Source organism: Aquila chrysaetos, chromosome 17, assembly GCF_900496995.4.
Source record: "Aquila chrysaetos chrysaetos chromosome 17, bAquChr1.4, whole genome shotgun sequence".
NCBI lineage: Eukaryota > Metazoa > Chordata > Aves > Accipitriformes > Accipitridae > Aquila > Aquila chrysaetos.
The window spans coordinates 23,382,147-23,401,444 of NC_044020.1; the positions used below are offsets into that span (position 1 = coordinate 23,382,147).

The window sequence follows — 19,298 nt, forward strand, 5'->3', positions numbered from 1 at the left end:
TTGCTTTGTCCAAAAGAGATAAGTTAGAAACTGGGAATGAACGCATGAATGCCCGATCAGTGATCTACAATTACAGGAGCTGATGGGAAGCAGTGTCAGGAGAATCCAGAGGTTGCCATAGAAATGTAACAAAGGGTGCAGTCCTCAGGGACTGCACCTGAGTCAAGTACCAAACGTGTAGGAATTCTCAGTGAATGAAACTCTCAAGTTTAAGAGAAAAATAGAAACCATAGCACAGATAAAGATAATTGAGCTGTCTGTCCTGTTTGTGATATCATGGTAGATCCCATCTGGACGTCAGCCGTGATTGCTGTTATGCCGCTTTCCCAGCCTTGTTTGGGTGAAATATATAAACCTCAGGAGAACTTTCAGAGCATCAGTGTACATCTGCTGGCTTCTCTAGTTCCTTTTGCTAGGAAATTTAGAAACACATTATCATTTTTGGACCATAGCAAGCATTTCAGTTGCTTGTTATGGAAATTCTGTGTAACAACAGCCTCATGCATTCAACTTTGGGATAGCATTTTTCTGACCGTTTTTGAGTGACTCACAGTTTTTAAAAAGACAAGAGGGTATTTCCTGGGTAGAGGGAGGGTGTACAAAAATGGTTCTATTTTAAGAAGATCCTTAACTCTGACTATCCTTCATCAAACAAGCTACTGGAAAAGAGGATGTCATGCAACCTGAAAGCCTCTTTCTAAACCCATTTCTTCATGCACTCCCACATACGTGGAAAAAGAACAGAAGCATTATGATCACCTAAAGGTCTGGCAAGACTGCTATTTCTACTGTTTGGAAACATAACATTTCTCCCCATCAGAGGCATTTTGGAGTGAAGAAAATAGATTGCACTTCAATCAACTAGAGTTGCAAACAGCAAACATAGACAGTTCCAAACGCCCAAATCCATCACCAGAATACCCTCTAGTGTAAATGAGGGAATGGATGTCATTGACTGCCTTAATATACTAGACCATGGAATCCCCATCGGGGCTTTTTGGTCTTTTGAAAGTAAAATGAGACAATTTGTTTTTGAGGAGATACAGTGCCCTCATTTAAATGTTAATCTTAGAGGGGGGAGACCAAGGTTTATGTCTCAGCCCTGTCACAGATTTCCAGCAGGGAGCCAAATTCCTAAAAAAGATATTCATTCCAGCACTTAGCAAAATTAAAACAAAACAAAACAAAACAAACATGATCAGTTGGGAATCTAGCAGTCGCTAATTCTTGCAGTGGTCTAAACATCTTAAGCACTCTGACTCGGGTTAGGTGCTGGTCTTCTGCAACCTAAAGCCCAAGCGCACAATCTAAAAGGCAGATAACGGGGCTCCCGCTGCAGTGCAGCATCCTCCGAGGTGATTCATCTGCCCATCTCGGGCAGCAGTGTTGAGCTGCGATGACTAGTTGGCTGGTGGTACCTTTCTCAGGTGACTGCAGAGGGAACCTACCTAAATTTTAATAGCTATGGTTTGGTCATACAAATCCCATCACCTGAGCCTCCCCAAGATGCAATAACATGACTTTCGGGCCTGACAAGGATGTAGTTCACACAACCACAGGTGACTGTGAGGTATTTATACTAAGAAAAAGCTTAAATTGTATTTAAGAAGACGACTATTTTCCTATAATTTTCCTATCTATTTCAATCAATTAGAAACACCAAATATATACACAGTTTATACACCGTACATTGTGTCAAGAGCTCTTCAAATAGCTTGTTTTAGATGATAATGTATATATAAAAAGGGGTGAAACATTGTAATACTACACATTTTTCCACATTTACAAGCTGTATTTGTAGTCTTGAGCATATATAGTCAAAATGAGATCTGGGTAATATTCTTAGCAAATTGTTATTAATTAAAAAAAAAAACAGTTTCAGAAAGGGGAAGAATTCTCTCTGAGTTCATTTAAAATTCAGCAAATTAGTTTTGACAGGGGAAAAAGAAGAAAACATTAGGAGACGTCAGACTTTTTTTTCAACAAAGTTAAACATTTGCAATTTTATTCAGGTTGACGTTATCATTTCAAATTTGATCTGCTATATAGAAGGGGTAAATAACCCTAAATAAAATTTAAAAAATGAAACTCTAAAATGAAACTTAATTTCAGCCCACCCTGAAACAGTTCTCCCATTTTCATTTTCTTTAGTTTAGGCACTGAATGAAAAAAAACTCCAATTATTTTCACATCTCTCACGAAATTACCGAAAGTTCTCATAGAAAAAAAATCTTTCCATCTAAGAGAACAATGAAATTCTTAGGCTTCAGAAATTTATAAAATACCATTTTAACGTTAAAGACCAATCTTATTGTATGCAGTCTCTGAAACTGAAGCACTTCTTTTGGTTTATGTTTTTGATGGTTTTGAAAGCATTGTTGAGAAGACAGAATAAGAAGAAAATCTTTTATCCAGACTCTGAATTTCAAGTCAGGTTAGAGACAGAATCTACAGTAACAGATTTTTTAAGAAAGTTTTATTTGCATTCATAACAGAATAAAGTTATTGATTAAATGCTTGTAGATTAAAGCTTGGTTAGTGAGTATGTTTATCTTCCAATGAAATGCGGTTCTGCAAATTATTTTACTTTACAGTAAATGCACAACAGCAGCAACTTTTGTTACTTTACACTCAATGTACATGAAAATGCCACATGATTTACAGAGCTTGATTCCATTCTCACTCATCAGCTTCGCACTGGTGTTGGTTTAGTGTCGCGATTCCTCTTGATACTGGCTGAATTCCCAGTCTAAGTGAGAGGAGACTCAAACATGCAGGGTTTTTTTTTTTTGTTCAGGACAATGAATAACAATGAGCTTCCCTGGTTCTAGCAGCTTTACTTCATTCTGATGTATATGTTGTGGCCTCTCTGCTCATTAGCACATGCATTCAAGCTCCTGCTAAGCAAAACACAATATATCTGTAGATGAAAGTGCTCAGTGATTTTTCATTCCTTCTGTTCCCACAGCTCTGCGCCCTTAACAGCCCTGCATGCTCTACAGAGACAGCACCGAGTGTACATTAGGAAGGCACAGAGACTCCAAGTTTATAAACCATCCACCGGCAGCTACAAGCCGTGAGACCACGCGTTGTGCGCGCTCCGCCGCGGTCGGTCAGATCTGCCGAAAGAGAGATACTAGAGCAGGAATGTCCTTTCTATTCCCCATGCCCCACTGTCTGCACGAAGAGGGACGGTTGCCGTCCTACCGCGGAGGCTGCACGAGCGAGGAGAGTTCCTGCGTGCCCACCCAACTCGCATGCAGCACCACAAGGACCAGCTACAGCTACGATAGAGCCCTCATCTTGCACTGAGAAAGTCTGAAAATGCTGCAGCCCAGATAGAGTGTATAAAATGTGAGAGACCCTTGCATATGGAGTTCCTAAGGAAGCAAAAGAAGCCTTTTTGCTCCCTGTCTCTTCCTTGACCGTCTCGCCCTCCCTTGCTCCAGGTTCAGAATCATGTCACACAGTAAGCAGGTATTGCAGAGGTAAGCATGGTATGTTACCCTTCCCTAAGGAGTCACACTTCTGTGTGCTGTGAGCTAAAGGAGGCAAAGCTGCCTTTCTGACTTCGGTTAAACTGACAGAAGCTGGCAGCCCGAATCCTTTCGCCTTTGGTCCCACTTTTGTGTTTCTGCTTGTCACGTGCGATAAAGCTTTCAATCAGCTTCAGTTTTTCATGCTCCTCCTTCAGGAAGAAGTCAACAAGCACGCTCTTCTCCTTTTTGATCTGTTCACTGATGTCCTTGGGGATGTCAGGAATCATCCAGTCAACCAGAACACTGAGGAACATCACCAAGTTCTGCAAACACGGCAACAGATGTGAAGCAAGTACGAAAAATCCAAAATACCCATGCTAAAGCAAAACCAAACCACTGCTATAGCTATGAGGCAGGTATCAAACCCATTTTGCTGACAGCATGTAGCATTAAGCAGTTGAGTAAGGGCTTAGTTCAAGAAACAGCTCACATTTCTGCACAACTCCCCCCCTCAGTGGAGAGGCTGAATTAAACACATGCTTCAGTTAGGTTTGAAATGGGAAAGGACTTGGATTCATCAAATGATTCATGGCCTAAGTAGCTAAACCAGCCTTATTCTTTACAGGCATCCAAAGGTGCTCAAATTCATTGAGAGTGAGTTCAGAATCCCTTACTCTAAGAGCAATATCAGTGAAAGCATCCTCCAACACAATCATACCCATGTCTTTCCAACGTGGCCTGAGCAGACAACTTTAATGGTCATTTTGTCCTCAAATCCTTCTGTCTGCTGACAAACAGGATTTTTTTACCCTATGGCAGCATGCAAGCCACAACCCTGAACCTCAAGTGTCAAGGTCATTCATTACGGCTGATAGTCATAATACAGAGGCAGGAAGCAGACTGGGCAAAAAGTTTTGCTCGTTTGTGAAATTTATAGATAAATTATGCTTTGGGGTTTACATTATCATGATAATGCTTTGAAAACTGCTGTGTTGTGTAATGCCTCAAAATGTGTGAGAACATTTGCTGACAAGGCTACTAGCATGAACCTTCCATCCCCATCTGAGACAATGGAGCTAATTAACCAGGGAATGTACTCTGGCAGAACAACAGGCAGGCTATTTGAAGCCCAGCATAACCAGTTGGCTTCAAATGTTTTGCAGCCAGTGGTGGAAAATTACTGAAGACAGAGCAAAGAAGCAGAAGAGGGCAATATAAACCAGGCAAGACTCGCAGTCACACTTCGGAATATTTGGCAGGTGAAGAGAAAAGACAGGCAGATTTCAATATGAGGGGTGGGCCCAATTTGACCATGGAGGGATCCCAGATCATGGAGGAGAGCAGAAGGCTTCTGCCATTCGGAAGGGAAGCCATGATAGCAAATCCCTTGCCAATAAAATCTCCCCACTGGGGAGCATTTACTCCATTTACTTGTAGAAAGTAGCAAAAGACCTGGGAAGATTTATTACTTCTGCTTATTTCTTGCTTTGGGTAAAGAACATCATTTAACAAGCCTACAGAGCACTTTGCTTTTTACAAGTGATGCCCCTGAGAGTATAAAAGCTGACAGAGTCCACTTAACTGAAATGTTCGAGAGCCTGGGATATTCTGGGGGTCCCTGCTAATGCCAGGGGCTAATGCAAGCCGTGGGGCTTCCCTTCCACGAAGGGAGAGGCAACGGCTGCTGAGGAAGCGTGCCACAGTGCTCCGAAGGGAGAACCTGTGCTGCAGCCCACTGACACCTCAGCAGGCTGGGTGCAAGCACATCGAGCTGGGTATCTGCAAACAGAAAAGCTCTATTGGCCATGAGCTGCTTCGGCCCGTGCATTTCAATCCATCTATTATGATATTTCTGTGGCTGAAATTGCCGCAACTCAACAGACTTACCTGAAATAGAATAACAAAAGCCAAGCGAGCAGATAAGACCGCCCAGTACTGTTTAGAAAACTCATACTGATTTGGGGACCAAGGTGGTTCTCTGTAGTCTTTGAACCTGTCGATGGAGACAGCTCAGTTATCACACAGTTCCAGCAATCTCCTCCTGCACCAATTGCTTTGATTAACATGATTTTCCAATCACAAAACCTAAAGAATCAAATCCTCCAGATGTTCCTACTTCAACCCTTATTATGAAATACAACTCCAGAATTAGAGCTGGACTATCTCCACTGAATTTAACAAGCTTAGTATGGTTTTCACAGTTGTAACCAAAATCAGAACGTTGTTCTAATGTTGGAAATTTCCAGATTTTCCAGGATTTACAAATGTCCCCTTTTTTTTGTTAATGTTAAATTGATCTCAGTGTACAGGGAATGAAGTGTTGAAATTAAAGCGTAGAGATAGTCCAAGGCATTTTCAGACTAAAGGAGACAAGCTTGCATTCATCTCACCTAAACTTTGATTAATTTAGGGAATAATTCAGGCCACGTAAAATCTGACTCACACTTTGGTGGTTCCTGTCTTTGCATTAACGACAGAGGGAGCCATGGGAAAGGCACTTCCTAAATTAACTGTCTAGCCTTAGACAGGATAAAACAGAGCCTTAGTGGTTTGGTGTAAAGACTGATGCTTTTAGTATTATCATCAATCATTTGGAAGCAAACAACAGGCTAATAAAAGTCACAGATGCTCCTAAATTGGAAAGTTTTGCAAATAGCAGGAAACACAGAAAGCAATAAGAAATACAGACAGGAAACACAATGAGAATAATCTGGGGAAATGGAAAATAATTAAAAATAAAACAATTGAAGGATCTTTGAAAGGACAGAGCTTAAAAGAAAGTGCAATGAAAATAGCCTGGAGCTTACAGTGGCCAGCAAGTTAGCACAAGGCTGAAATAAGGCAGCAGGGCAGTATGACTTGTGGATGTACAAACAAAAGGCACGATGGTGCTGGGGGGTATTAGCCCTTCTCTGAACAGCTCAGGTAAAGCCACACCTGGAATGCTGCATTCAGCCATTCAGCTGTGGGGATTTCAGAATGAAAAAAAGGAAAAAAAAAAAAAAAAAAACCAAAAAAGAAAAGATAGCAATAAATTGAAGGCAGTTCAGCAAAACGATCCAGGGGCTGAGGAGACTGACTCACCAGAAAAGATTAAAGAAGAGCACATGTATTGCTCCACTTTGGTAAGCAACAGCCACAGTTGGACATGATAACCATGCACAAATTGTGCCCTTAGGACTGAAAGGGATAATTTAGTGCTGTTCACAGTGTTTGACTGGGAGTAATGGGATGAAATTAAGAAAGGGAAAATCTGTTTTGAATACCACAAAACCCTTCCTGACAGTAAGATTCATTAGACTGTGGAAAAGCCTCCATCAGGGGATAATGGAGAATGTTCATATATAAAATCTGTCAGCTTCAGTTTGCAGGTGCGCTTACCAAAATTACCTTCAGGTTCTATCCATATGGTTTTGCACGTTAAATTATACATTTACAATCCACCCCCCCCCTACATCCCACCCCTCTTTCATCCCCCAAGAAATTCAGTCTGAAATGTTGGATATAATTCTGTGCTGCACCTTCTGGAGACGAAGGACTCACCGTACAACCCACAACGGAGAGAGGGAGGAGGGAGAGGAGGAGAAAACAACTTTAAATTGGGGGCTGTATGAATTTACGGAAGCACTATCTGGGCTGTGTTCGACCTTGGATTATTTGTTTTGTTCAGTGGTGCGTGCACAGCAGGCGAGCTCTCTGTCCTGTCTTACACAGGATTCCTGTTTGGTCCTACGCTGTGCCTGCACTGTGCGATTCCCCTTTTCTGTACAATGTGGACTCCTGCGTGTTGCTCAAATCTGTGTACGAGGGCCAGAGTCAGTTCCCTTGAATTTAATCTGCTTGAACATCAAAGCCAAGGAAAACCACTGAGTTTGTTGTGGATTTTGCCTTGCGCTATAAATCAATCCCAGTCTTGAAACGGAGCCCAGGTTCACCTGGAAGGGTCACCGACTGTGGTGGGTTTTCCATTTAATGATGTACTCTGAGCTTCACAAACTATGTAAGTGTTGCAGGACATCAGACCCTGTGGAAATTTCACCTGGCTCTGCTGGAAATCACACTGCTTATGGTGCCTGAATCTACGTTCAACAGAACGCTAGCAAATGATTTATGGTGAAGGGAGATGTTGTCAGAGCTACAGACAAGGAAGCTGGGCCTCCTCCCCACCTCCCTTTTTAATTATTCTATGGCACGTGGGACTTCAAAGTGCAATAACCCGGGCCTTTTCTAACCACTATATTCTACAGGTAGTTTCTTTTTTAAAAAGACCATCTTTTCCCTCACCTCTTCAATTCTTCATTCTTAAAATATTTGATTCAGCAGGTGTGCTAGGAACAGCAAACGACCGGTGCTGCAAAGACTATTGTGTTTCAAAATAGTAAACAACTCTAACTCTGCTGAAAAAGGACAAGAATAGGAAGTAGCCAGTGAGGTTTAAGAATAGGGCACAGAAAAGTTCTGAGGGAAAAAGGAAAAAATGCACACTGAAAGTAGAGAAATGTTGGGGAAGTGAGGATGGATGGAGAGGACCGGGCAAGACCTAGACAAAACTGAACTGAAACCAGAGCTAAGAGAAATATGCTAGCGTATTTCACAAGTATTTTGCATGAGGAAAAAGAAGGACCGGTAGAAAAAAATCAATGTGTATGTAGATGGAACTGCAAATCAGTCTAAATAAATTGATCCATTTAATTTCCTTTCGCAGCTGGTCTTTGACAAGAAATTGAAGAAAACATGACTGAATCACAAGGAAGTAGTGCTTCAGCAATGCAGGACTATGTAAGAATTGTTCAGAGGAAAACATTAGAATCCACCACTGATCACTGGGAGTCGATGAGTTGAATCCCAGGGCATTAAGAAAATTAATTCATTCAAAGACACTTTATAAATTTTCTGAATAGTGGAGCAGACCTGTCTTAACGGAAAAGTCCCTTTAATGACTCTGTATCTGCTGCTTTTGTCTTTTCAGTGTGATCAGCATGCTTTCATGTACTCCATTAGGATACCAGATTATAAATATTAAAAGGGCTAAACCAATAAAAATGTCACATAACTTAGCAGGGTTTGCTTTTAATTTGCCTTCAGCTACACAAATGGCGTTTTGCTCTGAAAAAAAATCATTACAACTAATACTATGCGTCAGAATGGCGTTACAGCAATGTTTATTTGGAAGCAGTGTCAAAGAGTTCACAGCTTTGTAGAAAATGCTGCTCAAAATATTCAAAGAATGTATTCTGGGTGTTCGGTGGGAGAGTTGTTTCTGGCTTGTTATGGTTATTTTTAAGATACCTTAATCTCTGGCAATGCCCGTAAGGAGCAAAATGCAGGCTTATTGTAACCACATTTATCTCCAGAGGTCACAGAAATCTAAGAATAAGAGAGGTCAGCTTGTTCCCAACATATTTGCCAGAAACAGAAAAACAGATTTTATTTCCAGCTTAAGGGACAGTGTTTGTTGCCTGTCTCTTGGGACACAAGCTAGATACCCCATATTTTATCACAGTGATAGTTCTGTCCAAAGCTGAGATTTTGATTAGATTCAAATGAGGCGGGTGATAATGAGAAACAGTGAATGTGGTTGCTGACATCTTTTCCTAATTGTTTCCTGATAATGGAACAGAAATGCTCTCATAGTTGTTTCTCATTCAGACTGGTACATGGTCAAACATTTAGTATATGCTTCTTGTTTGCAATACATATCTTTTTTTTTTTTTCGCAAGTAGTGGCATAGACTTGATATTATCAGGCAGGGACCACTTTTATACCTAGTGTGGATTATTCCCTTCTCCCTGTATTTTGGCTCTGTTGAATCCATGCTAATCTGAGGAGTGCATTTCATCACTGTTGTTAATGCACACATTTACAAATACACTGGCATTCATACACCATAAATAGAGGCCAGTGACTAAGAACAGGTAAACAGCAAAGTGACAGTAGCAAAGTCACAGTGAAGTAGAAGATCCGTAAGGACTGAGATGTTTGTTGAAGGAAAACACAAGCTAATTTAGGGATAAATTAAAAAGGGATAAATTTAGGTATAAATTAAAAAGTGCTAGGAACTTAGAACAGAAAAGCATTTCACAGACTGTTGTGGTTTAACCCCAGCCAGAAACTAGCACCATGCAGCTACTTGCTCACTCCTCCCATCCCTCCCTGGTGGGATGGGGAGGCAAAACAAAACCCAGTAAAACTTGTGGGTTGAGATAAGAACAGTTTAATAATTGAGATAAAAAAGAAAATATAATAATAATAATAAAAATAAGAATAAGAAGAAATAATAATGAAAAGGAAGGTAACAAAAAGAGAGTGAAGTATAACCCAAAAAAGACAAGTGATACACAAGGCAATTGCTCACCACCTGCCGACCAATGCTCAGTCAGTTCCCGAGCAACAATCCACCCCTCCCAGCCAACTCCCCCCAGTTTATATACTGAGCATGACATTCTATGGTATGGAATATCCCTTTGGCTAGTTCAGGTCAGCTGTCCTGGCCATGCTCCGCCCCCCCCGGCTTCTTGTGCACCTGCTTGCTGGCAGAGAATGGGAAAATGAAAAATCCTTAACTTATCCTAAGCGCCACGTAGCAACAACTAAAACATCAGTGTGTTATCAACATTGTTCTCACACTAAATCCAAAACACAGCACTGTACCAGCTACTAGGAAGAAAAGTGACTTTATCCCAGCTGAAACCAGGACACAGACTTACAAGTCTATCAGAAAGTACAGAGATGCTGCATACTCTGACATGTAACATTATTCTAAGAAATAACTCCTAGCAACATACTGAAATGGGCAATAGCAGAGCTCACAGGGAACAACATTTTGAGAAAAGAAAGAGGACAGGCCCCAGGCGTAAGGTGCCTTACCCTGTCTGCCACAAGCAAAGCAGCAGGTAGAGCACAGCATGCAGCTTTAAGCACTGGAGAGCTATTTTTTCCCTTCTGTCTGCCCTCAAGTCTCATCTGATCGCCTCCCAAGGGGCCGCAGAGATTCCTTTAACAAAGTTCCTGACACCGAGACATGGCTGTGCTGAGTTATATGCTCTTTCTTTACCTGCTTAAAAGTTAGGAGTCTTATCTGTGCACTCATCTAGCCTCTGTTGTAGTCATGATAAGAAGGTAGGTCCGTCCCAAAGGCAATCCCAAGGGCAGTGCCTGAGTTAGAAGGCCAGATTTCTCTCCACTTTTACTCTGCTTCCAGTGAAGGAACTGAGATACATAATTTTTTGTGGGTTATAGTTGGGTAAGACAAATACCCTGCTTAAAATCAGTGGGATCCTAAGTATGATTAAAGTTTGCTTGCGCAGGAGCAGGAGATAGACATGCACAAACTACACTGAATAATGCCAACTTTAAGACTTCTTTCTTGAAAATTATTACATTAGGATATTTAATATATTCTTTAAGATGGGTATTGATTTGTAGGACTCATTGAAAAACTTCCATCTACCCCTTCTCAAGCTATTTGAGCAAACCCTCTTATTCCCTAATAAAATCAGAATGGAAAAAAAAAAAACAAACAACAATTTCATGGAAGATAGGTATGTAGTTTACATTTAGAAATTTGCAGTCATTCAGAAGCAAGGGGAGGTTTTTGGCTACTTCAGGAACTTAGCTAGAATATGATCCTTTAAATAAACAGTGAAAAGAAGTGAACCATTCTAAAGGGCAGTTTACAGCACCTGTTAGAAGCATAATTACAAAGTTAATTTCTCTCTTTGCTTTTAAGTGGCTGCTTGTTTCTAAACAAATTTCTTTTTAGAAGGGTAGAATCAGCAGATATTTACAATTAATTGAATTTTGTTTTGGTTTTTTAATCAAAATGGTTGATTTATTTGAAATATTTTCTCTCCTCAACTTTAACGTGAAGACAAAGATTTTGGTAGCACAAAAATGTGCATCCTAACTAACTTTAGTTACAAGCCTTCTATGTCATGCTTAGAGCTGTTCTCACAGATTTAAAGAAAAGACTAATAATCATAACTTAACAGTAACACTATAAAAAAATTCCAGTTGCCTTAGCTATCTCTATTCTGTAAATAAGATTTCTTTAAGAAACTCTGAATGTCAGATATGCAGAAATGTAGGGGTCATTGGAACTAATAAGCATTCTATCTGTATTTTGAATACAGATTTATCAAGTACAATGAATTCAAGTGAATGGAAGGAAAGAAGAAAGAATTCTGAAGCTCTAACTAGAAAACACAAGTTGATATTTACAATATCTACAATACTAGCAGCATTTTCTGCCAGTATCTGAGTATTCAATAAACCAGTATTACAAGAAGAGGCCAATCTGATGCTAGATGGTATGTGAATGTCCCCTGTAAGATTTCTATCATCGTTCTGCTATGCTTGGTAACTGATTTTGTGCCCTTGCTTTGACACGGGTGCTGAGGGAATATGGTGATAAGATTTTGAGAACCCCACCTTGGCAATTTAGCCAAAATTTGTTCTCAGAGTAAAACCACACAACGAAAGCATGAGAGTGAAGACCTGAGTTTGAGAAAGGAGACTGGGAAAGACAGAGGTGAAACTAGTTTTAAAACCAGGACAGGTTCAGATGGCAACTATCAATCAGGAAGACTAAATTCAAAAACCTTGCCATGCATCAGAAAAAGACAGAGAACATATGCAAATATATTATGCATCAAAATAAGGGAGGCCAATTAAAGACCTTTGTGTAGTAAAAACCATATAAATGAAGGCTCTCCTTCCAAGGAAAATGGAAGAGCAAGTTTTGTGATGATTTCTTGCCATTGCAGATGCTAAGCGCAGTGTGATTTCAAGGGAGTCCAAAAGGAAGGTGCAGCAGGCTGTCGAATATAGCACTGACCCGAGGAGCTCAGCTTTGAACAGCCTTGGGTTGTACTGCCTTAAAACAGCTCTTTAAATTTCTGCATATTTTTATAAAAAAGCAAGGTTACTTTGAGAGCCCTGGAACCATGTTATTGATTTCTCATGCAAACTAGAACTACTCCATAGGTATCTGCACTACAGGATCAGTGAACCAGACATTTTGGACAAATTTTGAAGAAGTCAAGCCTTGTTTCTCCAGTCTGAAAAGATGAATCTGAAATATAAGACATGCAGACAAGGAGTGGTGCAGGTTTTAAAGATGGGCAGAATTTACTGAAAACTCAGATCTCATGAAGTAAACACTGAACTTAACAAAGAAAAAGAAAGCCTGGTTCTAATTAGTGGGTGTCCATTTTAAAACCTCATTGTTTTTAATGAAAGTTATGTCTTTCAATAAAAAAGGATTTTTTTATGTGAGTTAAGTCTGCCTAAATTGTTTATTTTGCCCTTTAATGCACTGGAAAAAAAACCTTTTACGAACCTTCTAATACAGTGAGGATACTGTAAAAGCTGTACTCTTAAAACTGTCTTTTTAAAGGCACAAATATTATCAGTCCCCACTTGGAAAAATTTTGTCTGACAAAAGACCCAAAGAAATTACGTTGACTAGGCAAACTGTCATTAGAAGTACTTTACCTGCAGAATAAAACATCCTGTGCAAACGGGGAGTTTTCTGGCTGTGTTCCAGCCTTGAGATGACTGACATTGAAGTATGAGAGCGTGTGATTGATGAAGCCATGCATGGTTCCATTTTGACTGTATGCATATTGATACATAAGGCGTGGAATGAAATCAGATGTGACAGCAATTACAAAAGCCTGAGAGAGGAAAAAAACCCAACCAAACAACAGCGTCGTGAATCTATGTCTAATGTGTTTCAGATTAAGTTAATTCAGGTGATAATTTTCACGTTTAAGGAAGTTTAGAGTGGTGATGAAATGAAAGTTAAATGGCCAGACCTGTTACAGAACGTATACTTCTATAAATGCACAGTAACCTGCTCTGTCTCTCTAGGGGAAGGCTGTAGCTAGGGAAGTGGAATATTTCTTAGAGCATAGACTAGTAAAAGCAATTAATGTACTGTACATTTCTTCAACTCTTTCCAACCCTCAAGCCATTAGGAGGTTTATCACTAGTTTTAAAAAACTACAAGACATAATAGCTTGCTGGTATAACATGGAGTATAATTTGGTGTAGTTACACAGTGTTATCTGAGATAAACCAGGTGAGTGTAAGGTAGTCATCCTCCTTTTTCCCCTGTGCATCAGGATTTACACATCTGACATCGATGGACCTCATGCTGGTATAAAACTGGTATAATTGTGAAGTGAATCAGATACAGAAGTATCTAGATCATATCAATAAGAATTAATTAGATTCATTTAAAACTACATTTTGCTAAATAGGTCTTCTGCAGCAATATTATTCAGATGGAGAAGCAGAACTGGGCATTCAGTATTTTTTTTTAAATTGGGTATGCCCATATTTACACTTCTGTCAAGAAAAAGTAGCTAACTGATATTTTAATGGAATCCCCAGGAAATAAAAATGTTCAGAGTTTGTCTGACACAGAAAATAGTCAAGGCTCATAAATCTGCAAAGTGTATTCTGATAAAACTGAGAGGCTGCAGAGTTTTGCTCATCCAGCACAGATCAGTACTGGAAACCTGAAATCTACGCCTGACAGCAAAATTATGGGTATCTGCAGGGCTGCAATAATTTCCTACCTTAAATCCTGGAAACTGCTGAGCCATAAGTGAACAATGCTCCACCCAAGTCAAACAACACTGCTTCTCTGGAGGCATTATAGTTCTCCCAGTTGTAATGATAGCTTACATACTGCTACGGAGTGCTGTTGTGCTGGAAGCTATTGTAGTAGATAAATTGCATAACCCCTCTGCACAAGTTTCCCCTTCAGTAGTGACAATCATCTGCCTTTCTAAAGTACTTTGATATCTTTGATATTGTACAGCTGGACTCGATAATCTTAAAGGTCTTTTCCAACCTAAATGATTCTATGATTCTATAACCTGTGGGTCAAAACCCCACTAGATAGTAGTATTATAATTAAACTCTTAGGGCATGAGTCTTTTTTGTCTTAAAGCATATACAGGAAATTTTTACTTAAGGAATGCATGTAGAACAATAAACATAATATATCTGTATACCAGACACGCATTATGTTCTTGTAATCTTTCTTGTTCTATGAAAGAATATATTTTTCCATTAAGATTTTGTAGCTTGGGGAGCGTGTAACCCAATTCAAAAAAAAAAAAAGCTACTCTTACAGAAATGCTCACTCTGTGGGAGGAATTATGTTTAGGGATATAACCATACCTGTATATATCAGAACAAATGCTAATGCTATCTAGTTAAGGACTTTTTGCTCCTAGAATCCAGGACTTTATATTCACATCGTTTTTATTCATACCAACAGTTATACTAGCAGAGTAGCAGAAAAAGGCATGGGTATGAATGAGAAGTAGATCTTTATCAATTATCTGGGGTGTTGCCTGCTTACATCCCCTTCATTGGTTGTTCTTATATGAGTTAGTCTTCCTGTCCTATGTAACACAAGGATAGAGAGAATGAGAAGACTGAATGGTCATCTCATTTGTAATTAAATCATGTTTTATACTTCCAGAATGAACTGGAGAATTTAGATTTTATTGTATTTTATAGCAATTGATAAAATTAGACTTCACTTTTAAATTATGTTGGAGGCACAATATAAGCTCCCAGGATCATGGTTAGAAACTGGTGTAATCAAATACTTACATTAATGATAACTGAAAGCTTTCCAATACCACTCAAAATGTTATACCAAATTCCTGTAAGTGAAAAACAGAACTTATTAAGGGATTAACTATCATTTTTCTTCCTTCTTATTGAATTTTTGGTGTTATCTTCACTGTCATGTTTTTTCATTACTTACCTATATCTTTTGCTCTTACTGTGTCTGGCCTCCTCAGTTCAGTGACAAACTTTTTTGCATCAAGCCGGACTTCTATGATGTTGTTCAGAAGAGCAAAGAGAGGTGCCAGAGGGAAGGAGGCAACAAAGAGTGTGACAAAGCCAAACTGGATAACTGAAAGAGAAATATGCAATGTTTTTAAATATCTGCTGAAAGGAGCTGGTAAAAGTAGCTGACAGCAAATCGTTGTTGAGCTTTGTGCATTACAAAACCCATAAAACTCCACTTCACAATTTGGTCCCAGTAATAAGTATCACAAAGCAAAGCTATGAAAGAGAGAAAGGTTTGTCACTCTGCTTTATGAATGTTTCTAACAATGCTTCTGGTCTCCAGCACAAGCACAAGCCAAAATAATTAATAAATTTAATAAAGGACAAAGGGCTTGGTGTGTATTCTTCTGCATTTATATATAATTAACTGATTAAGACTGTGCTGTTCTTCCCTGTTCTTTTGCCTGTAAGGAAAATGATACACAAGCAAGCAAGAGAAGAAAATCTACAAGGTGTCACTGTTTCTTCCCAGCTTCCTTTGGAAAACTTGGTGGTAATCTCTCAAGAGCAGGGACAGAATAAGTATCTTTGTGGATGCATGAGCCTGTGGTGTCATATAGCATTTTCATCCCTCCTTAGGTCACTGATATCCTCCAAAGTTGGAAATCTTCCCCTTTCAAGTCCTACCTAGCAAAGGAGAATGCTCTCATCCTTTTTTTTTTTTTTTTTTTTTTTTTTTTTTTCCTGGGTTTGCAATTTGTGTAGAGTAGTTTGGGAGAAAGAAAGCACTAGTCCACTGGTCCTAAAGAACAAGTAGTATTGCAACGAAGCACAGACGTCCCGAGTTCTCCATGCTTGCTAGAACAAATACACAACTAATAAGCCTGGCTTCTTCCACAGGGGAAAAAAAATCAACCAACCAACCAACTAAGCAAAGAAAACCCTCTCATTTTGAAGCGGATGGCACATTTTGTATCATCTTCTTCCCAGTACTAGACCACTAGCACGATAGAGTTCAGCTCAGCACCCATAGTATAATGATATAAACAGAAAGACCACATCATTTTCTGAGTGAAATATGCCTCTTTCTTTTCTAGGGGACAGGGTGACCTGTCTTTATGCAAACAAATTGTCTTCTAAGCAGCTAAGGAACCAATGTTACCTTGCAAAAGCCCAATGCTGACACAACCGTGTTTTTCTGACAAGTCTCGGTGCTCTAGAGATGCTTGGAATAATGTAGCAGAAACCAAGTCCCTCCAAGCAAGCTTCTTCAGTTTTTGGGTGGGCAGAGTATTCTTAATTTCCCCTTCTTTCAGTGGCACTTCAGGATCTACCTCATCTAGGTAAATCTCGTTTGGGTACAATTAGAGTCTGAAAAGGGCTGATTTTTTTTTTTTTTCTCTAAGGTGCTGAGGAATTAACAAATTGCCTAAGAGGCTGTGTCTTCCATAGAAAGCAGGAGGCATCAGTGGTGAATGTTACTCATGAGAATGGATCATTTTCTTGTAAAAATGCTACATTATTTTAAAGTAATACTTCAGGGAAGTGAAAGAGGTTTATTACCCCAGAAAACTAGTGAGGAGTGGAAGAAGAGAAAAGAGACCAAAAGCATGCTGCTCAAATGCAAAGGCAGTAAACGCAGTAAGATTAAACTAATAAATCTATCTGTGATTTACACTTCAAAATTAAATAAATAGCAGTATAGAAAAAGGGTTGGTGTGTATGAGGCCCTATTTATTGTGGCTTCTTTTTTGGCAAATCCCTGTATAAGTTCTCTCTCCACTATGGGAGGAATCTGTTTCACTTTTTGTGAAAATCAAGAGTTTACATAGCACAAATGTTTACTTTAAAATCATTTCCTTAGGCACTGTTGTCACAGCCTACAACTAACTGATAAAACAGCTTTTGCCAGGATCTTCTCTTGCATGCGTCTTTTTTTGTGTGCAGATCGCAAGTCTTCTCACTGACATTCCTGCTTTTCTCTTCTCAGTGACAAAATATTTGCACAGTAAAGTATTATCTCTGTATTATATATATGGCCTTTTGATTTTCATTTTCATTGTTTTGCTTTGAGATAAAGAGTATATCCTAACATACACTAAGATGGAGCTCTTTCAAAGCATACAAACAGGCTATCCTTGAAATCATACTTTCCTGAATATTTTATGTTAAGAGTCAGGAAAAGGAATTAACAAGGAAATAAAAACAGATGTTAAGAGTCGTGTCCCAAAAAACTGTGAAATGCTTAGAAAAATACATAGCACCAAAATACGCCTTATTTGGTTTTAAGTGAATTTAGCAGGAATAGAACTGGGAGGATTCTGTTAAAAAAAAAAAAAAAAAAAGAGGTATTTGCAATGCTTGAAGTATAAACCACACACGCATTTGCTTTGATGTTGTTTGCAGCCCCTTTACTCATTGCCTGGGAAAATGCAGTTTAATTTTTTTTCAAGTTCATGAAAGAATGTTCAAGGTATGCAAAGGACTTCTGGACAATTGTCTAAATATGTCTTCATAGAAAACTCTACACCAGAAGTGTTTGTGTGGCCATCTTGAAATCTCTTCAGTCTTCTAGCCTCCTTTTTATGAAAGTGTAAATGATGCAAAAAGCAGGTAAAAAACCTGAAACCAAAATCAAGCACGCCATAATTTAGATGGTCTTGTGTAGTAAACTAGCAAACAATCATTCAAAACAAGCAGTCTGTGAACAGCCTCAGCAATTTAAAGGTAGCTGTTTAGTTTGGTCAATATTTGTAGAAGCAAATATGTCAACAAAGCTTCATGGATTAAAAAGAGAAGAATCCCTGCTGTACAGTTCAGGTCCCAAAAACAATCTAGTCACAGCATCCTGGAGTTCTGTGGATGACTGTCCAGTCACAGTGGAAACATTTACAGTACTCTTAGGGCACTCACAAGAAGGTTCCATCAAGGACAGCTGATGCTGAGACATCCTATTTTTGGCTGGAGGACTTGATGGCAACCCTGGAATACCCTTTTTACATTCACACTTATGCCACAAGGTCTCCATACAAAGCTCTCTTAGTGTTCACGTACAACCCTAAGACCCCACGTAAGAGCCCTACCTCACTTGGGTGATTATCCTCCTGCGCTTTGAGGCAAAAGGCTAAAGAGACCTGTGCCAGGAGTTGGACCTCTGGACATCCAGGCTCTTTCATAGCTTTCCTACTTGCCTGATAGGCCAGCCTGGAGACAGTAGAGATGAACATCACCCAGCCTCATGGCACAAGCCAGCAAACAAAACAATTGAAAGTTGTGTATAAGGGAAAGTCAAGGACATGGGAAATATCGCCTTCTCCTGGTGCATCAAAGTAGGAGACTAGATGTGCTGTCAGTGATACAGACGCTATTTCTGATGAGAGGAAAAAAACCCAAACCACATTCTATTGGTGCTCAGAACAAGCCACCTTTACTCTCTGATTTAAGCAGGAAAGAGGCAGAGACCTCAGAGCCAGCCCATGAGATTCTCAACAGCTGATGCAACATCTGCAACATCTCATCCAGGCTTACGCTGGCTGGGTCCTGAGATGAAAACTAGAGAAGACAAACCGCACCAAGAGCAGTCTCTCAGACCACAGCGCTTCTCAGAAGTCCGCTTTTCACAGAAGCTGTTCCTCTGTGCACAGGGCTTGAACAGAACCCAACCCCAACAAAGACATAGCACACGCTGTCCCTCTAACTCTGGCTCCCAAATTATGACTAAGAGCACAGATCAAGGCTTTTAAATTACAGATCTGGAGAGTGCTGGCTAGTGTTCTTGTGTAAGGGATACAGAATCAGTCCCCAGCATAAGACCTTCCATGGTGAATATCGCTCAGATTGTAACAGGTTTACACACTGAGTAGCATGAGTAACCCTAGTATCTTTTACATCAAAATCTAACCTAAGAGAAGGTAATTTTTTATGATCATGTTGCTTCTTTCCTTACTTCTGTATCAATAAAATCTGCCATAAGATCATGTGTTACTGGAAGCAAAC

General features: G+C 39.6%; 1 protein-coding gene across 4 annotated transcripts in view; it reads right to left on the reverse strand.

Annotated features, from left to right (window-relative positions):
- Window positions 1-1,961: 1,961 nt before the first annotated feature.
- Window positions 1,962-19,298, reverse strand: part of ANO2 (anoctamin 2) — a 203,910-nt gene continuing 186,573 nt past the window's right edge. For 3 of the 4 annotated variants that reach the window (XM_030040822.2, XM_030040820.2, XM_030040819.2), the window contains exons 21-25: window positions 15,274-15,426; window positions 15,117-15,169; window positions 12,975-13,156; window positions 5,367-5,472; window positions 1,963-3,802 (exon numbers count right to left, since the gene is read on the reverse strand). In XM_030040822.2, coding sequence (XP_029896682.1) covers window positions 3,521-3,802; window positions 5,367-5,472; window positions 12,975-13,156; window positions 15,117-15,169; window positions 15,274-15,426 — 776 coding nt within the window. In that variant the 3' untranslated portion in view covers window positions 1,963-3,520. Of the gene's footprint in view, window positions 3,803-5,366; window positions 5,473-12,974; window positions 13,157-15,116; window positions 15,170-15,273; window positions 15,427-19,298 lie in introns of all 4 variants that reach the window. The other variant, XM_030040823.2, reaches the window with a different exon arrangement.